Genomic DNA, 17,128 nt, shown 5'->3' on the forward strand with positions numbered 1-17,128 from the left:
GTCATATCTTCAGTAAACACTTCTCCTTACTACACTAGGACCTAGGACATTTAACTCTTCCCTCCCTGTGGTTATTTGGGCCCAAAATCATCAACTAATAACTCCAAGGTGATTTCTTGTTGCTTCAGAAACCAAAGGAATGGGAAGCTTTTTAAGCAAAACTTAAGTTAAGAGCTCCCTCTGGTGGATAAATCTTTTTAAGGCTTTTGCAAGGCAAATGGGGTTAAGTAGCTTGCCCAAGGCCACACAGTTAGGTAATCATTAAGTGTCTGAGATCAGATTTGAACCCTCCTGACTCCAAGGCCGGTGCTTTATCCACTGCGCCACCTAGCTGCCCCTCTGGTGGATAAATCTTATGGAAACCAACTCTCAAGCTTATAGTCTTTAGTTTACCTTTCCCTTGATTTTGATCTAGGTGAAAAGTCTAGCTAAACAAAGCCTTTATTGATGCAAAGAATCAAATGAACAGCAATTCTGGTTTTAATTAAGACTTTATTTGGCATAAAACTGTTTTTAGTAACTTGCCATCATCTTTCTGGTTTCATTTGTTAGATAAAACCTGTGATGGGCATAATACTGGAGGAGAAATAAAGTTGGAAAAATAGAGAGTGCTCAGGGTTCTCAGAGAGCAAAATTCATTAAGTGTTAAGTTGGGAACAATGACAGGCCATGGAGGGCATACACTAAGCCCTTACTAAGAGCTTTATCCATCTTTCCAATCTAACCTGGGGCAGAGCACAAAACTCTGGACTTGCCCTTATATTTTCTGGTCAGTTGGCTACTCTTCTTCCTTGACCAGAATTTGAAGGTTTCTGTTCACCCATCACAAACACAAAATTCTTTAGTTATAATAACATTCACAGTTGACTATGATCCTGGTTTCATTTCCAGACTCAGATTTCTGTTTTTGTCTGTGCCTTAGTTTGTCTATTATTGAAATGGGAAGGGGGCCATAGATATGCAGGAAGTAATACTTTGGAATACTAAATTTCTTGTCAACAAAATACTGTAGGAATACTGGTGGGCTTGCTAAATATTCCCAGGACTTCTCTGTACTTGGGGAGCAAGGTCTAATGAAAATAATGGAATAGATAAAAATGAAATAGTATTAATTACTATCCACATTTTTGAAAATCAGGTACTAATTCCAAGATACACACATTAATTAATAAATTCTCATTAATATCATCTCATGTTCTACTCTTAAAAAAAAGCTACTGCTCAAAAGACTGAACCTTCATGAACCAAAAAAAAAATGATGAGAAATTTCTCAAGGATAATTAGAAGAAATTGACTTGGAAGGGTTTATCAAAACCTCAGTCCAGTTAACTGTATTCTCAACCAAAGGAAAGCTTGGACAGTGATGTCAGAGACAGAGTGTCCCCACAGAAAAGATTTTGCCCATAGCAACCCCAGATTTCAGCTATCAGCTAGATAAAGAACACAAGCTGTTCTGTATTGGCCTTAGGGTGCCAAGGGAAAGAAGCCACTCCCCATCCATCTTCATAGGGTAGAGCTAGCACTCAAGTTTACTCAGGGCAAACAGCCAAGCACAGGTGGAGAGGCTTCATTCAGCCAATTCTTATCTCCAGGGATACTGGTCCATTCAGTCCCAACCAACACCAACTGGTAGTTTCTAAAAAGAACCCCAGGTAGCAGGCACCTCTTTAATTGCTCTTTGTGTGTCTCCAGGAGTCTAGTATATTCAGGGCCGTTGAGAGGTTATTCATCACAGGCTAATCTCAGTTGTTTGTAACAGGATTTTTTTACCCTCTCCCTGGGGAGAATGAGTCTCAGGTAATGCACCTGTGTTTGCTCAAGGAACATGAATTGATGAGAGCTGTGCCCAGGGCCCCCATCCAAATTGTCACTTATGTTGAAAGCCAGTGGCTCCAGGGAATTAGTGCAGAGGCTGGGGAACTTAGCAAGAAGAGCAGAAAAAGTCTTTCCTTCAGAGTTCATGGTCATGAGCCAAATAAACCGTAAAGCACATTTTCAAGGCCCAGAGCTCTCAGATTGATATCATGATTTCATTGACTTGGAGGCACTGAAGCAATAAATCAAATTTATAAACATACTAGGCCCTGCAGTAGATACTGCTAATGGGCATTATGCTAGAACAGGCCTCCCCACATCTTTGCCCAGGGATCCCAAAACACTCATGGACTTGAAGCAGGTAGCAACTCAGGCTCACTTAACTGGGGTCAGAACACAGAAGGGTTGGGGTATTAATGGAAGGCAAGTTCAAGGTTCTCTGAAGTAGGTAAGTATGTGGAAAGCATTGCTTTTAAAAATTAAAAGAACACGTGAATATGTGGTCTGTGTCTTTCCATCCCTTTATGTGACTTTCTCATCATACACTGTCTTTGTGAACTCACCCTGTGCCCCTCCCTGAGCCCCCAACACAACCCATCAGCAGGACTAGGACCCCAAGTCTTTAACTGATATGGCAATCAATGTCAGCAGAGACTTCATGCTACATTTGGTGATGCAGAACTGTTTGGACTAAATCAGGGAGTCAATGTTCAGACCCTCATGCCCAGCCTGAATTGTCTATCTGCCCCAGCAATGAACTGCTAGATTTACCATCCTAGGGATCTGTTTTCCACCCATACTCATGTGGTGCCTGGATTCCCATTTCATTCCTCCATGGCATTTCCTAAGAAGAGCATCCTCCCTTGAGACCCAAGAGAGCTGTCAAGGCCCTGGGATGCTTGGCTTCCTTGGGACCCTCCTGTGTGTGGCTTGTCATCTGTGCGTGATTGTTCTCACTTGGTTACAGGCTCTCCCTCTCTGCCAGATAAGTACCGCCACTCTCGGGAGCTGATGATGCTGCTGCCTGCTCACCGGGATCGGCCAAGCAGCGCTATGTATCCGGCCGCAGTCATGGAGCATGGACAGGTAGCGGAGCTCTTATTGGGGGCATGTGCATGGCTGTACTTAGGGGAAGGGGGTAGGCAGAGGGGTCCCAGCTGGGTGCCAGTGGTGCCAGCATCTCACATCGTCTTCTTTCCTGTTATGAACTCCTAAAAAGTAGCCTATCTGTGCCAATCTCCCTTTCCTGTCTTTTTAGAACAAGATTGCATTCTTTTGCAGTTCCCCTACATAACATATGTGAGGTAAAGTCCTCAGAAGTTAACTGTTAAAGTGGCAAGGGAGCATAATATATAGACACATAAGTCAGGAAGACCTGAATTCAAATCCTGATTTAACATTTTGGGCAAGTCATGTAGCCTCCATTTTCCTCAGTTTCCTCATCTGTAAAATAATAGCCCCCTCTCCCTCCCAGGGTGGTTATGAGCATCGCATAAGATTATATTGGTGGGGGCGGCTAGGTGGCGTAGTGGATAAAGCACCGGCCAGGTGGCATAGTGGATAAAGCACCAGCCTTGGAGTCAGGAGTACCTGGGTTCAAATCCCGTCTCAGACACTTAATAATTCCCTAGCTGTGTGGCCTTGGGCAAGCCACTTAACCCCATTTGCCTTGCAAAAACCTAAAAAAAAAAAGATTATATTGGTAAAGCATTTTGCAAACAGTAAAGCACTAGAGAAATTCTAGTTATTTTTTTTTAATTATGAAAGCACCAAAGTTCTAGGCAGTTTCTGCTCCTATGTAGGTATTTGTGTGTCTATGGGTATCCTTGACTTTGCATTTGTCCGTCTATCTAGTTGGCCTATTGGACTCACCTTGTATTCCAACAGTCGAGCTGATTGCCCTGACTACCCATGACAAGGCCTTGGCAGGACTCTGGTCTGCAGGCCTGGAGACATATTCCTCCCTGCACTGGATCAGCATGACATCTTGCCTCTTCTTCTGTTTCCATAACACTCCTCTTGACAGAGGTACCTGAGACAGGAGATATTATCAGTCCCTACTCCAATCCCTTGCCACTCTCCTTCACTCTCCAGGAGACCTGTGGCACAACTCCTGGGCTGCCTGGGAAAGGAGAACCAGTTTGCAAATAGAACTTCCTTCTCCCTTTCCCCTGACTGGCCCATATGATAATATAACTGTCAGTCATGTTGCCCATCAAAGCAAGATGCCCCAGGACCACATAAGCAAGCTCCTTCCCTGTTTCCCATCTAGCCCTCCTCCTCCTAACAAGCTGACAGGTGGAACTAAGGTAGGTTTAAACATTATGATGATCACAAACAGAAAAAGTTCAGTAGTCAGGTGCACTGTGACTTTCGCTTCATGATTTTTCAGGTAGGCAGTGGAGGAGGGGAAGTCCAAGAGCATTCTTTTTATATAACTAAGTAGTGGAGAGGATGTGAGGTGGTTTGAGGACATCACCAAAGTCCAGCCTCAAATGGTCTAAGTACTTGATTTTGACCTTTCTTATTCATCAACTGGTTCCTGGAGCCTAAGGACTGCACGAGATCATGGTTATTGGTTTTCACCTCTCTCTCTGGTTTTTTTCTCTTCTCTTAGCCTCCAAATTTCCAGCGAGCTTTGTTCCAGCAAATGATTGGACCCTGTAAACCCTGCAGTGACCCTAATCTATCTGTTGCTGAAAAAGGTATTCTTTGTCCTCCATGTTCTCTTCTAAGTGTGTCCCTATCCCAGAATGGTTGGCCTCTCCAGACCAGGCACTACTGCCTAGATGCTTAAAGCTGAGTTCAGTTTGGCTTGTGGCTGCATCTGAATGTTTGTGGACCTCACCATCATGTGTAACCATTATTTACCCATGTCCAATGTTGCTTGGCTCCTTTGAGTTTGTCTGAGTCGTTCTCATTTCTCCGGCCTAACCTACAGAGAGGCTCTAGTCACTTCCCTGCCACATTGTGTGTCCAGCTCTCAGAGGGACCCTAACCACTTCTTGCCCCCCCATTTCTAGTGTCCAGTCTTCATAAATTTAAGAAAGAATTCAACTGCTATATGAAAATTACTGCCATGCTGCTATCCAACCCATGACTTTGGACCCTAGCAGATGGTTCTGGCAAATTTGAATAGCTTTGAAGAGTTAATGATAGTCCTCACTTAGCCAAACAGCTTACAAATTTGATATATGGAATTTTTTTTAAAGTGAATACTGCTTTAAGTCAACCCTCCATCCCATAGAAGACAGGAGGAATGTGTTCATTTTTTTTAAAGAAATACCTTCTATAATCAAGTATAACATTTGTAGCCATTGGCATATATGAGAGATTCTGCATCTGAGGCCTTGAGCCCTGTCAGCTTCCCCAGGCACCAGCTTCCTTTAATTGAAGCTCATCTAGGAGACCTTCTCCTCAGGTCTTGGGCCTGGTCTTTTACCACTTTCTAACAATTCTGTATTTCTGAACGTGTGAGACACATAAACTTTCCTTGCCCCTGGGCTTGCTTGCCTTCCTGAATTCAAAAAATCTCTCAACTGCCACCATATCAAGATACAAATTCCTGTTTCTCTCACCTGCCTTTCCCTCCCTTCTACCCACCTATCCCACATACCCCAATGAGTTTTCTCAGAATACTTTCTAAAAGGATTATCAAATGTATACAATCAAAAGCCAAATGCTGGGGTGAGGCTACTGGCAGGTCTATAAAAAAGGTTGTCCTATACTAGGTGCCCTGAAACTTTCTAAATTTCTCTATCAACTTTCCATTCCCTAGGTCAGGCTATGACCTATAGTGATTCTCTCTGTAGCTCAATTTAATCAGCTTTGCCATGGTGCCAGATAAAAATACAGTCTTTACTCTCCAGTCAAGGACTTGCCCCATGAGCCCTTGCTAAATTATATCCCTTTCCCTGCTTCTGTGGCCTCCAGTTCACTTTTAGTCAGTCAATCAAGAAGCTGATTGAATGACTGAAGGTAGTCACTGAGTTCAATAGATTTATACCATTCTAATCACCCCCATAGTCAGAATAATTTAGCCCAGGACAGTCTTCCCCTCCTTCTCAAAGTGTATCGTAGATGCCCTCCTATGCAAGCTTTTCCTGAACCTTGCAGATAGTCTTGAAAGGCAAAGTTGCGTAGACCAGAGAATAGGGCAGGTTCACTGGGGAACCCAGCAACTGTGGGACTGACCATCCCTGTAGCCACCCAAATCAAAACGACCTCCAGTACTGGATGCCAGTGGCTGGGACATTCACAGTGATTGTGGACAGATGCTATGTCAGGTTAGGAGGTCAAAATGCCTTCTCAATTAGTTTCCCCACAGTATCCTGGTTTTCCTGAGGGAAAGTTGCAAGAATTAATACTAATTGTCCAATCTGTTTCTTCTGAGTTTTCTTAGTGAATCAAAGGCCAAGCTAGTTTTCAGTTGTCCATTATATGTGGTAAATTTATTTGGAAGTAACTGTCTCTAATATATATTCCAGTGCCTCTTTCCATGGATGGCCCTCAACTAAGGGTGACCTATCTTTGGGTGAGGACATGTAAATGACTCATTTTTCTAGCATAGTGCTTCAGTGGATCTTGAGTACAGGGGATTTTCCTTAGCTTATGATGCCCTAACATCCTCTCCTTTTCCTCCTTCCTGCCCTTGTCAGGACTCCCATGAAATTCCCCTTTCCTTCACTACTTTTCCCTCTGAGGCTGTCCTCACATTTTCATCTCCTCACCTCCACAAGTGTCGTCTATTTTTCTCATTGTTGTTGTTCCTTTGAATAAAATGAAAGGACAGGTGTCCATCTGGATGTTAAAAAATGCATAAATGCCTCAATACATGACCATCAGTGAATCTGTAGATATTGGATTCTGGAGCTCAGCAATGCAAGTCATAGAAAGGACATCTCTTTGAAGAAATCTTCAAAACTCTGGGTTGGTCATCCTGATAGTCACTTCCCTTCCTTCCTTCCTTCCTTCCTTCCTTCCTTCCTTCCTGATTGCCATAAAGCCAGCATGAAGGTGCCTAAGAAGACTCCAAGACTAAGCCTTTCTCACATCTTTCACCAACTTAGAACACCTGGATAAAGGGAACCCAGAATATTTCTCCATTGTGTTCATATTTAACCCAAATGGATCAAACTACTACCTCAGAGAGGGGGAAAACTGATAAGCTCTAAACTTTCCATGACTTAACCACTTGGATTAACTTGCTTTTATAAGAAGATAATCTACATACAAGATAGCTGCTTTCTACAATCAAGATGCTACACAGTGTGCAAGAAAGGTGTATCTTATGTACCAAGCCTAACTGGCATAACCCTGGAAGAAAAGAAGACCCTCTTTTCAGTTGCTCTCACAGCTCTAGGCACTGGTTCATGCTTTTCTGTTCACTACTCCCACCACTATCCCTTCCAGAAGATTTCTACAGTATCTGCTTCTCTGGGGCACTCCTCACAGGGAGTCCAACTGCCATCACCCCCACCTACTTCTACAGGTCTATGATTTTTCCTTATCTCTTCCCTCTCTCCAAAAGCTATCACTTCTCTTTTTCATAGTTCTTTCTCCTAGCAGTGCTATTTTGGTGTTTGTCTAACTAAGCATATAACCTTAGTCCAAAGTATTATGGGAAGATGTGTCTTCCTGCCTCCCTTCCCTGCCGCTCTGGCAAGGAGGCTCTCCAACTGGTGCTCACACATGCACACTACACTAGTAATCCTCATGGCAAACCTGAGAGGCAGAGGAAGCTTAGAAAATGAGTTCCCTTTATAGCTCAACTTCCATCTAAATGGAAATGCCAGAATTGTTTCAATCCTATTTCTCCTCACAACAAAACTGGTTCCATCATAGAATCTCTTTATTATTCTGGTTCTGAAGCATTTGTACTAAGTGTCAGTGACCCATAAGGATGCTTAAAAGGCTTCAACCAGAAAAGCAAGGCTGAAAAATACCCAGTTCCATATGAAGTGACTTCAATGATTCCCTTTCAACCATTACTCAAGTTCTGATTACAAATTTTAAACTTCCAAGTTCACCTTATCATTCTTGTGCTGTCATTTGTTGATAGTATAATGTAGGCATGTGTTTCTGGGACCTTGAGCCATAAAAGCAATGTTAAAACTTGAATTAGGGGTGGCTAGGTGGCACAGTGGGTAAAGCACCGGCCCTGGAGTCAGGAGTACCTGGGTTCAAATCCGGTCTCAAACACTTAATAATTACCTGCTGTGTGGCCTTGGGCAAGCCACTTAACCCCATTGCCTTACCAAAAAAAAAAAACAACAAAAAAAAACTTGAATTAAATTTTACCTGTAGTTGATCAAATACCTTAGAATAGCTTTCCACCCTCCCAAACAACCAAGACAACCCTGCTTTCTGACCTTTCCAGACATATGCTGTAGGACTGGGAGCTTCCCACATTGATCTTCCCTTCTCTGCCTTGATACCTCTATGATGATGTGACCCACTCAGCCAATGCTGAGGATAAAACTAAGCTTGAAGAAAAAGGAGAGGAATGGGATTCCTCATTGTCTTAAATAAAACTCAAACTTAGGCCACGGTAGCTTCCTAAACCAACTTTTAATTAGTTCTCTCCAGGAACTTCTGTGCTGTGGTACCTCCTGTGGGAAACCATTTCCTATTTCATCTGAGGCTCTACTCCATCATACTAGGGAATTCAGTGCTCTGAAAGGAATCAAAATGGCATCTTTAAATTTATTTTGAGATTCTTTGTCAATATATTAATAGTTTTCAGGATCCTTCTTGCTGCTAATTATTTCCATGCTCCAAAGAAGCATGTTGTACCTCTTTGTGGTTTTTGTCTTTTGTTGGCATCCTTTGATAAGTCTAGCCCTGCACAATGAGACTCTGTTTCCCTACTACCATTGGTGAAGAGACAGATTATTTCTCAGTAATATTCATTCCCCAGTATCATGTGCCACCCTGTTCCCCACAAAAACAGGCTCCTGGGTTTTAGGTATCACTATTTCTGGGTTTTAGGTTTCATTATTTCTCTTCCTTACTTCCATACTTGTTAGGTATAAAGGAGAATGCAAGGGAGCTAGTATTTTTTAATATGAAAGCAACATTGCCTCCTTGATGACCTCTTTATCTGTCCTTGGGTTGGTATCCAGACTCTACAGTGTGACAAAATGCAAATAGAACTGCTGGCACAAGTAAATCTTCATAAGATTCTATGAACCTAGACACAAACTAGACATCCATACAGAATTCAAAGCCATCAATGTACCTTTCATATGGGAAACTCCACAAGGATCTGTCTCTGGACCATCCACCAGCATCTTTGTTGTTCAGTTCATTTGCTCAACTGGAATTGTATATTTTGGTGTCATTATCAATAGTTTGCCTACCCCTGAAGGGACAGAATAGTGATATTTGACATTATTAGATCCAGATAGTGCCCAAAAGGCATCCATAACAGTGTCCTCCTGCGTTAGAATTAGGCTATAAGATACCAAGCTACAAATTTTCTCTGTCAAGATATCTCTTTAACTTCAAGCCTTTTCTGGGGAAACCACCAAGTACAAGGGATGAGGAGTTAGTAGAGTTCTACAACTTACTTGAGATTTTGAAGAGCATATGCAGCTGCATGCCAAACTTGGGGCAGCACATCTTCTTGGTCAGCTCTTGCCCAGCACAAATAAAGACTTCTTGTCCCTATTCATTGCTACAGATCGAAAGTGAGGTGTTAGAAGACAGCAACTCCTTCTGTGCCAAGGTTCTAAATTTTATTTTCATGTATGGGCCTCAGTTTAGGAGAGAAGTGCATCTGTTGCCATTACTCTTGGGAGAACAGAAAGGTAGGAAACCCCTATCTTCTCACAAAACCCATAGTCTTCCTCTTAATATAACAGGGGGAAATAATTCAGTTGGGTTAGCTTGCTACCAGTTGCTCATTGTCATACTTTCTCTCTGTTCCCTTCATTTAAAAATCCTTCAAATTTTGGTATACTTGAGGATGTTGCCAGTCCTCAAAAACCCTAAACCACCCCCTGGATGCCATCCCAACCTTTGAGCCAAATTCCTTTTCTCAGGTCACTGCCTTCAACCTGAGTAGGCAGCCCAGTACTGCCTCAGAAATCATGGCACCAACTCACAGCTGGAGAAGAGCCAGTCCTTACGATGAGCCATCCAACCATGAGTGCATCTCTTAATGTAACCTCATGCAATTCCATCTTTTTCCATCCTTCAGCTGTGTCAACAGCCCCCAGCAGCTGGAGCCTGGACAGTGGAACCCGAGAGGCCCTGCCATTGCTGTCTGCCCATGTGGGGAGTATTTTGGCCCCACCAGTGCCTCCTCGAAGCCTTCCCCATGGTAAGAAAACTAACAGAAGGTCCCCCCGGGTAATCCCTGCTCTCAGGCCCCAGTAAGCCACAAGGATGGGAGCCACCCAGGAAAGCCACTTCCTTCCAGGAAAAGAGATGGAGGGAAACAGAGAAGACAGGCAGTTTCACCTGCCAGCCACAAGTCCAGCTGCTATGGTAAGAACTCAAGTGTACTGTGCTAAGAACTACAGTAGAGGTAGATTTGCCAGGGCAGCCAGTTAGGCGGAAGCCTCAGCAACAAGCGACTTTGGATCTGAAAGCAACAACAATTCTGGTTGAGTTTCCCAAGGCCTGGTATCTATCAGCCCTGTGATCTGGCCCAGAAACTTCAACATTGCAAGGGTGGAAAGCCCCCGCTGCTGTCAAAGTCTCCATGTCAGCTCTGGGACAACAGGACAACCTCCAGACACCCCCTTCATAAGTGGCCTGGGAAGTGAAGAGGGACCTTTCACAGCCATAACATTCTATTAAAAAAAAAAAAGTAAAAGGCAAAAAAGCCTCCTAGGCTTTATCCTGCCGGCCAGGACGGGTCCAGATGATAATATCCTATGGAATACAAAGGGATCTGTGATCCTGGAGGGACCCCTCCTGGTTGAGAATGAATTTTTCTTTCATTTCAGGACACTACTCTCTGCACTTCGATGCTTTCCATCACCCCCTTGGTGATGCTCCTCCAGCCCTTCCTGCTCGGACACTTCGCAAGGTAACATGGGGGCAATTCATGGTCTCTCAAAGGAGACCATGGGGAGGAAGCTGGCAAGAGTGGAGATAATTCATGTTCACAGTCAGAAAAGCTCAGTCTCTCCCGTCCGTGTAACCTTTGGCCAGCCACTTATTTTCTGTGGGTCTTTAATTCAGTAAGCAGGCTAAGTATGTACCAGGCAGTGTGCTAGATGCTGTTGACATAAACCAAAAAATAAAACTGTCCCCCTGTCCTCAGGGCATGTACACTCTATCAAACTGGATTTAAAGGGAGAAGGGACAGGAGAAAAAGGGCTTTGATATGATGCCTTCTACACAGGACTATCATTGAATTCTTACAGCGGTCCTATCTGCAAGGAAGAAGTATCCCCATTTTATAGATTGCAGGATATTGAGGCAAAGGTTAAGTGACTGCTCTGGGGTTACACAGCTAGTGAGTGTCTGAGACTAGATTTGAACTAGATCTTCCCACCTCTAGATCCAGCACTCTGTATCCAGGGCCAAAAGTAGTTCTAGGGGGAGGGGGAAGAGGACATTTTTATGCTCCCATTATTTATTTATATGAACTTATTGTCAGAAATTATGTTAAATACTTTACAAGTAGTATTTCATTTGATCCTCACAACTATCCTTCAGCCTAAGTGCTATTATTATTGCCATTTTACTACTGAGGAAGCAGAGATTATCACAAAGCTAGGAAGCACACAAAGCCAGCTTTGAATTTAAATCTTCTGACTTCAGGCCCAGTATTCCATTCTTTGCACCCCCCCCCCCCAGCTCCCTTCCTCCTGGGAGACCCTGGAAAAGCCTCTGGAGCACTTGAGCTCTGTCTTAAAGAGATCCCTGTTGTCTGCTGATACATTCAACTACCTAAAAAAAACTAGATCGGGGTGCCCAAACCTACCTGGAAGAGCCAGGGTAAAAAAGGGGTTAGAATATCTCCTAGGAGTTTGACGTTCATCCAGCTCTGGGGAGCCTGGACTCCTTTGAAGCATCCCAGTGTCTAGACTGTCCTGGGAATCACGGGGTAGCCTCAGGGTGTCTGGCCCCAAGAGCTAGCCTCAAACTGCTCAGGATGGCCATGGATTTCCCCCAGGTGATCCCCAAGGGCTTACAGCCACCAGAGTACAACCAAGACTGGCTGGGAATAGAGCCTTTCTCTTTATAAAGATCATAAAGCTGGGGACCCTGCTCTTCTCCCCAGAAGGCCCCAACTGATGGCTCTGAAGGGCATCCCAGCTGAGCAGGTGAATCCATCCAAATCCTTAGAGGGCCCCTGGAAAGAAGGTGGCTTTTATTGGTTGGTTTCCATTCCATCCCTGAGAGGGTGCCAGGTTGGGGGGGGGGGGACACAGTTGACTGCTAGGGGTTCTGAGTCTAAACTCATCCTGCCAAGTTCCTTGAAGTGACAGCCTGGTCCCATGCTCCAATGTTCAGTCTGGCACCTGCACATAGCAGGTTCTCAGGAGATGTTGGCTGTTATTGGTGCTGATGTCATTAAACTTCGTTAATAGAAGTCAGCTACTTGCCTTGTCCCCATACACATTGACGTCTCTCTTATTTCTGCAGTCTCCTCTCCACCCCATCCCTGCATCGCCCACAAGTCCCCAGTCTGGCCTGGATGGAAGCAATTCTACCTTGTCAGGCAGTGCCAGCAGTGGCGTGTCCTCCTTGAGTGAGAGTAACTTTGGGCATTCTTCAGAGGTCCCACCTCGCACAGACACCATGGACTCTGTCCCTAGCCAGGCATGGAACACTGATGAAGACTTAGAGACCCCCTACCTCCCTGTCCGGTACAGTCTCTCAGAGCCGGATGTCTTGGAGTCCGTCAAATCCCAGCCATGCCGCAGCCACTCTGCCCCAAGTGGGGTGATCCCTCAGGACCCCATGGACCCTCCTCCCGCTTTACCCCCAAAACCCTACCATTCCCGACACCCACCCCTGGAGCATGAGGAGGGGATGATGATGATGGAAGAGGAAGACAACAAACACCGGGCCCTGCATCGAAAAGTCTCTCTGCCTCCGGGAACTATCAAGGAAGAACAAGCCCGGGTGGCCTGGGAGCATGGAATCAGTGAGCAGTAGATGAGAGGGAGACAGAGAACCGAGGAACTGGTATGATTACTCCGGGTCTATGAGCAAGTCGCCCAGAGGGGAATTCTCAGAGGAGAGAGAAGCCAATTCTTTCCATTCTGCTGCAGGGAACTCATGTGTCGACTGTGTACAGAGATGGTGCCAGCATGCAATGTCGCTGCTTTGATTTTTAGTTTTTCTTTTCTACTCTTCAATTTTTTATTGGAGCTTTCTTTTCCTTTTTCCTCTCTGTGCAGTGGATGCTTTCTTCCTTCTGCAGTTGCCAGCCCACACAAATGCGTGTGGATGTACCCTTTAGCCGTAGAGACTTGCGCAAACAGAAGCCACATTGGAGTTATCTCAGTACCAGCCAGGGACCAGAAACATTCTCTTCCATGAACCGGCCCCTCCAGCTTTAGAAACGCACAGTGGTCGTTGCACTAGGGACCTTTCTCATTGCTGTATAGCTGCAAAAGCTCATGGTTACATTCAGGGATTGTGTAGACTGTACACAGCAAACTTAGAGGTGGTCTGTGGACAGGAGAAAAGGGGACTACTAGGAAAAAAATCAGCTCTTCCAGAAACGTTTGCACAGGTGGCTTCCTGGGCCTGATCTCCCCTGGCCTAGCTCTGCCCATCTGACTTCAACATCTTAGCCATACTGCTGGCCTTCCATGGGGGCTGCCAACTCCCCTCCCTGCTGCCTCCTCTCGTGTCCTCTCCATTCCTTTGAGCTCTGAACATTTTCTCCTTTTTAATACTCCCACCCCCTCCCTCACTCCAGGAGGCAGGGCCTCTCCCCAATTTGGCTGCAGGGCCAGCAAGGATTGGGTAGCTCCCCAGGTCCCAACCCCATCCCCTGGAGCCCTCTTCCAGCTCCACTTTGGGCAGTTGTCAACACCATTGCGTAGGGTCTAGTCATCAGAGAGTCAGAAGGATTTTCCATACCACCTTCCTCAGAGCAGGGCACCCAGCTCCTGCCTCGAGCCCTTGGGGAGGGTCTTGCTGGGTACAGAAGGTTGCTTATTCTGATGGGGCCGACATCCACCAGGTCCTTTCTCCACTGGTGAGTCCTCCTGGGATAGGAGAGGAGCCATTAGATCTCAGCAGCTCGGAAATCCTTTGATCTTTCAGAAGCGATTAGAATGTAGTCCATTCTCCAGAGTCAGGGATTTTCAACACTACCTCTGTGTCAATGAGATGGGTGGCCCACAGGGCTGCTGGAGCAGGCTTACGGAAACTCAGGCTCAGTCGGCTACTGGATGGGATGGATTAGGAAGTACCTTTTTTTGTCTTATTTAGAAACGTATTCCCATGCAAATGTAATTACTTTCTTCATTAATGGTGTCCCCCAAAACTAGAGGGCACAGAGGGAGTAGGGGAAGGTGGTTCCCTGTGACCAAGGAGTCCAAGCCACATGGCACTGTTGCCTTCTGCCACTGCTTTATGGTGGTGCTCCAACACAGTGTTCGAGGGTTGCTGGGAGCAAGCCCCAACCACAACTTCCCATGGCTCCACCAGCCCAAGGAAGGATGTCAGAGCTCTCTAAAGCCCTAGTGAATAACAGTGTCTTTATGTGAAACCTTAATCAGGTCAGGATACTGGTTTTCCTCTTGGTTGAATATTTAGGGAAATGGGGTGGATGAGTTATAACGGTACTTTTTATCAGGGTGCTTCTAAGTTACTTTAAAAAAATAACCAAGTCTATGGACAAAAGGTTTTTTTTAATGTTTCTTTCATTTACTGGAGTTAACATTCGTATGAGTCAAAATGTTTGCTCGTTGCAAAGCCTCCTGTGTCCCTGGAGCTCAAATCTATTGCCCACCTGTTTTTCCTTCTCCTGACTTTTCTGAACTCTGACCGGGTCGTCAGCCAGCCTTTTTGGTGCCTGGTTTTTAAACCCTAATTCCTTCCCCTTTCAAAGCAGAAAAGATAGTTGATATTATTTGTCTTTTTGCAAATGAGCACCCCTGTTCATAGCAAGAATGCCATTCCCCTCTGATCACTTCCCTCCCAGGAACAGAGAAAGGGACTTATAAAATCTGTTTTCACTGGGGGCTGCTGTGCAAGTGTTTGCACTAAGTAGGGAATTGCTAAAAGAATACCTTTGTGTTTGTCATTAATCAATAGGGCTGAGGAAGGAGCAGGAAAAAAAGGAGGAAAAAAAATGGAGGTCGGCCCTACTTCTCAGGGAATTCGAGGTGGAGACAAAGGTTGCTCTGACCGAGCCTTTGTTTCATTTGGCTGACTGGGGTTCCTGAGACCAGTGTTCATCAAGGCTTGGGCGATTTCAAGGTTAAATGGTGGGTTTGATCCTTGGGTGGAGGAAAAGGGACTGGCCTCCAAAGAGCTCTGAATCCCTTCCCAGAGCTGTCTGATGGAAAGATAAGCCAGTCACCAAAGGCATGGGGCTCTCTTGGTTTTTCTACCTGTTCCATATATATATATATATATATATATATGTGTGTGTGTGTGTGTATATATATGCATATATATATATATACATGTATACACACACACACACACACACACACACACACAGAGGGCATAATGGGTCTACTTAGTCTTACTCTTGTAGTATAATCAAATGATTAATTTGTTTTCCTTCCTTATACTTCCTGGATATAACTGGGTAAAAAGGACCCATCCCCAAACCACTTCCTATCAGCAAACCAGCCAAGTTTGAGGGGGAGGGGAAGTTGTAGAAAACAGGTGAGAGTCCTTTGAAAAGATGATATGATCTTTTGATTTTTTTCATTTTGTCAGGCATCTTTGTACATATTTCATTTGAATGCTATGTATTTGTACAGGAATTTGAGCAAAAAATGTATAGATTGTGATGTCTCACAGGTACTCTGCCCTGTAAATGTGTTTTTAATCTCTGGCATTCTGTGCTTATTTAAAATGAGAAAACCTCTAACCACTTCTTTTGTGTAGTCATGTTTTAAAAAAAACTACAAAAAAAAGCCCCTTAACTATACAGGAAAGCAAAGTTAAAAAAAAAAAAAAAAAAGGAATTTGTACCCATGTCCTCAAAGGTATTTACTGTATATATTGTGATAGCATGTTCTGGACCCAACAAATAAGTGATGTGAATTTTAGATGTAAATATCCCCCGATTGGTTTGTTTGGGGTTTTTTCCCTTTCCCCTCCCCTCTTCACTCTACTGCTGTGATGTGGAATTAAAGATGATTACCTGATATTGACCCTCTGAGTAGAGAGACATTCATTGGGATTTGGCAGAAGCATCCTCCAAGGCCCTGTGGGTCATACATGAGTAGTACCAGGCATTCTCACTGTCCTTTAATGATCCTTCCTGCCACAATTATAGGAAATTCACATAGCTTCAAATAGCTCCCCAAAGCAGAAATCACTGAGTATCCCAAGACCCTGAAGACCTACTACCCAGAGTTTTTAATCCATGGGTCTCCATGGATAAAATGGCTCTCAGGGTCACATGAACTTGAATGAGAAAAAAAAATACATCTTTATTTTCACTAACCTCTAAAATTCCCTTCAATAATTTAAAAACATTATTCTGACAAAAAGATCAGCCCATATGCTTCACCAGACTACCCAAAAAACTCATGTCACCCCCCAAAAAAAAAAAAAATTAGAGAATTCCTGCAAAAATCAGAGCACTGGAATGACTCTTGGTTCTTTCCAACCAGCCTGGCCAGGCAAATGGAGAGATGCTTTGAAGAAGAGCTTCTCTGAACAAGTAGTTTGTTTCTCCTTCCTGGATACTATTCTAAAACTTATAGTCTCTAGAGCTGCCTGTGTAACCAGCTTGAGCCTGAGGCATTTACGAAATAGATGGAAGAGATGGCTCTGTGTCCTTGTTTCCCTCCCTAGTCATTGCCAAAGATAGGGCTGAAACTACATAAAGACCCTCAGTCTCCTCTATCCTTCCCATGGTGTGGACTTGTTCTTAGTCTAGATTTGGGCATTTTGCCATGGACTGATGCCATTCAAGATGCACTGAGCCAGGAATCATTTGTATCTTCCATTCTTCAAAGAGAGATTGAAAAGCAGAGGGAGGTCATGCACTTTGTGCTTTGTCCCATCTAGGGTTCAATTTCTAGTCAACATGGTAATGTTTGAGGCAGTTTGGTGTAGTGGAAAGAACACCGGTCTTGGAGTTAGAAGACCTGAGTTTGAATCCAAGTAGCATCCATCAACAAGCATTTATCATTGGTCT

General features: G+C 44.3%; 1 protein-coding gene across 6 annotated transcripts in view; it reads left to right on the plus strand.

Annotated features, from left to right (window-relative positions):
- DOCK3 (dedicator of cytokinesis 3) overlaps positions 1-16,330 on the plus strand; it is a 496,213-nt gene extending 479,883 nt beyond the window's left edge. For 3 of the 6 annotated variants that reach the window (XM_074198051.1, XM_074198053.1, XM_074198055.1), the window contains 5 exons: positions 2,783-2,901; positions 4,433-4,520; positions 10,019-10,141; positions 10,773-10,855; positions 12,424-16,330. In XM_074198051.1, the coding sequence (XP_074054152.1) occupies positions 2,783-2,901; positions 4,433-4,520; positions 10,019-10,141; positions 10,773-10,855; positions 12,424-12,939 (929 nt within the window). In that variant the 3' untranslated portion in view covers positions 12,940-16,330. The remainder of the gene's footprint in view (positions 1-2,782; positions 2,902-4,432; positions 4,521-10,018; positions 10,142-10,772; positions 10,856-12,423) is intronic. The other 3 variants (XM_074198056.1, XM_074198054.1, XM_074198052.1) reach the window with 2 other exon arrangements.
- The last annotated feature ends 798 nt before the right edge of the window (positions 16,331-17,128 follow it).

This window comes from Macrotis lagotis, chromosome 8 (genome assembly GCF_037893015.1).
Source record: "Macrotis lagotis isolate mMagLag1 chromosome 8, bilby.v1.9.chrom.fasta, whole genome shotgun sequence".
Classification (NCBI taxonomy): Eukaryota; Metazoa; Chordata; class Mammalia; order Peramelemorphia; family Peramelidae; genus Macrotis; species Macrotis lagotis.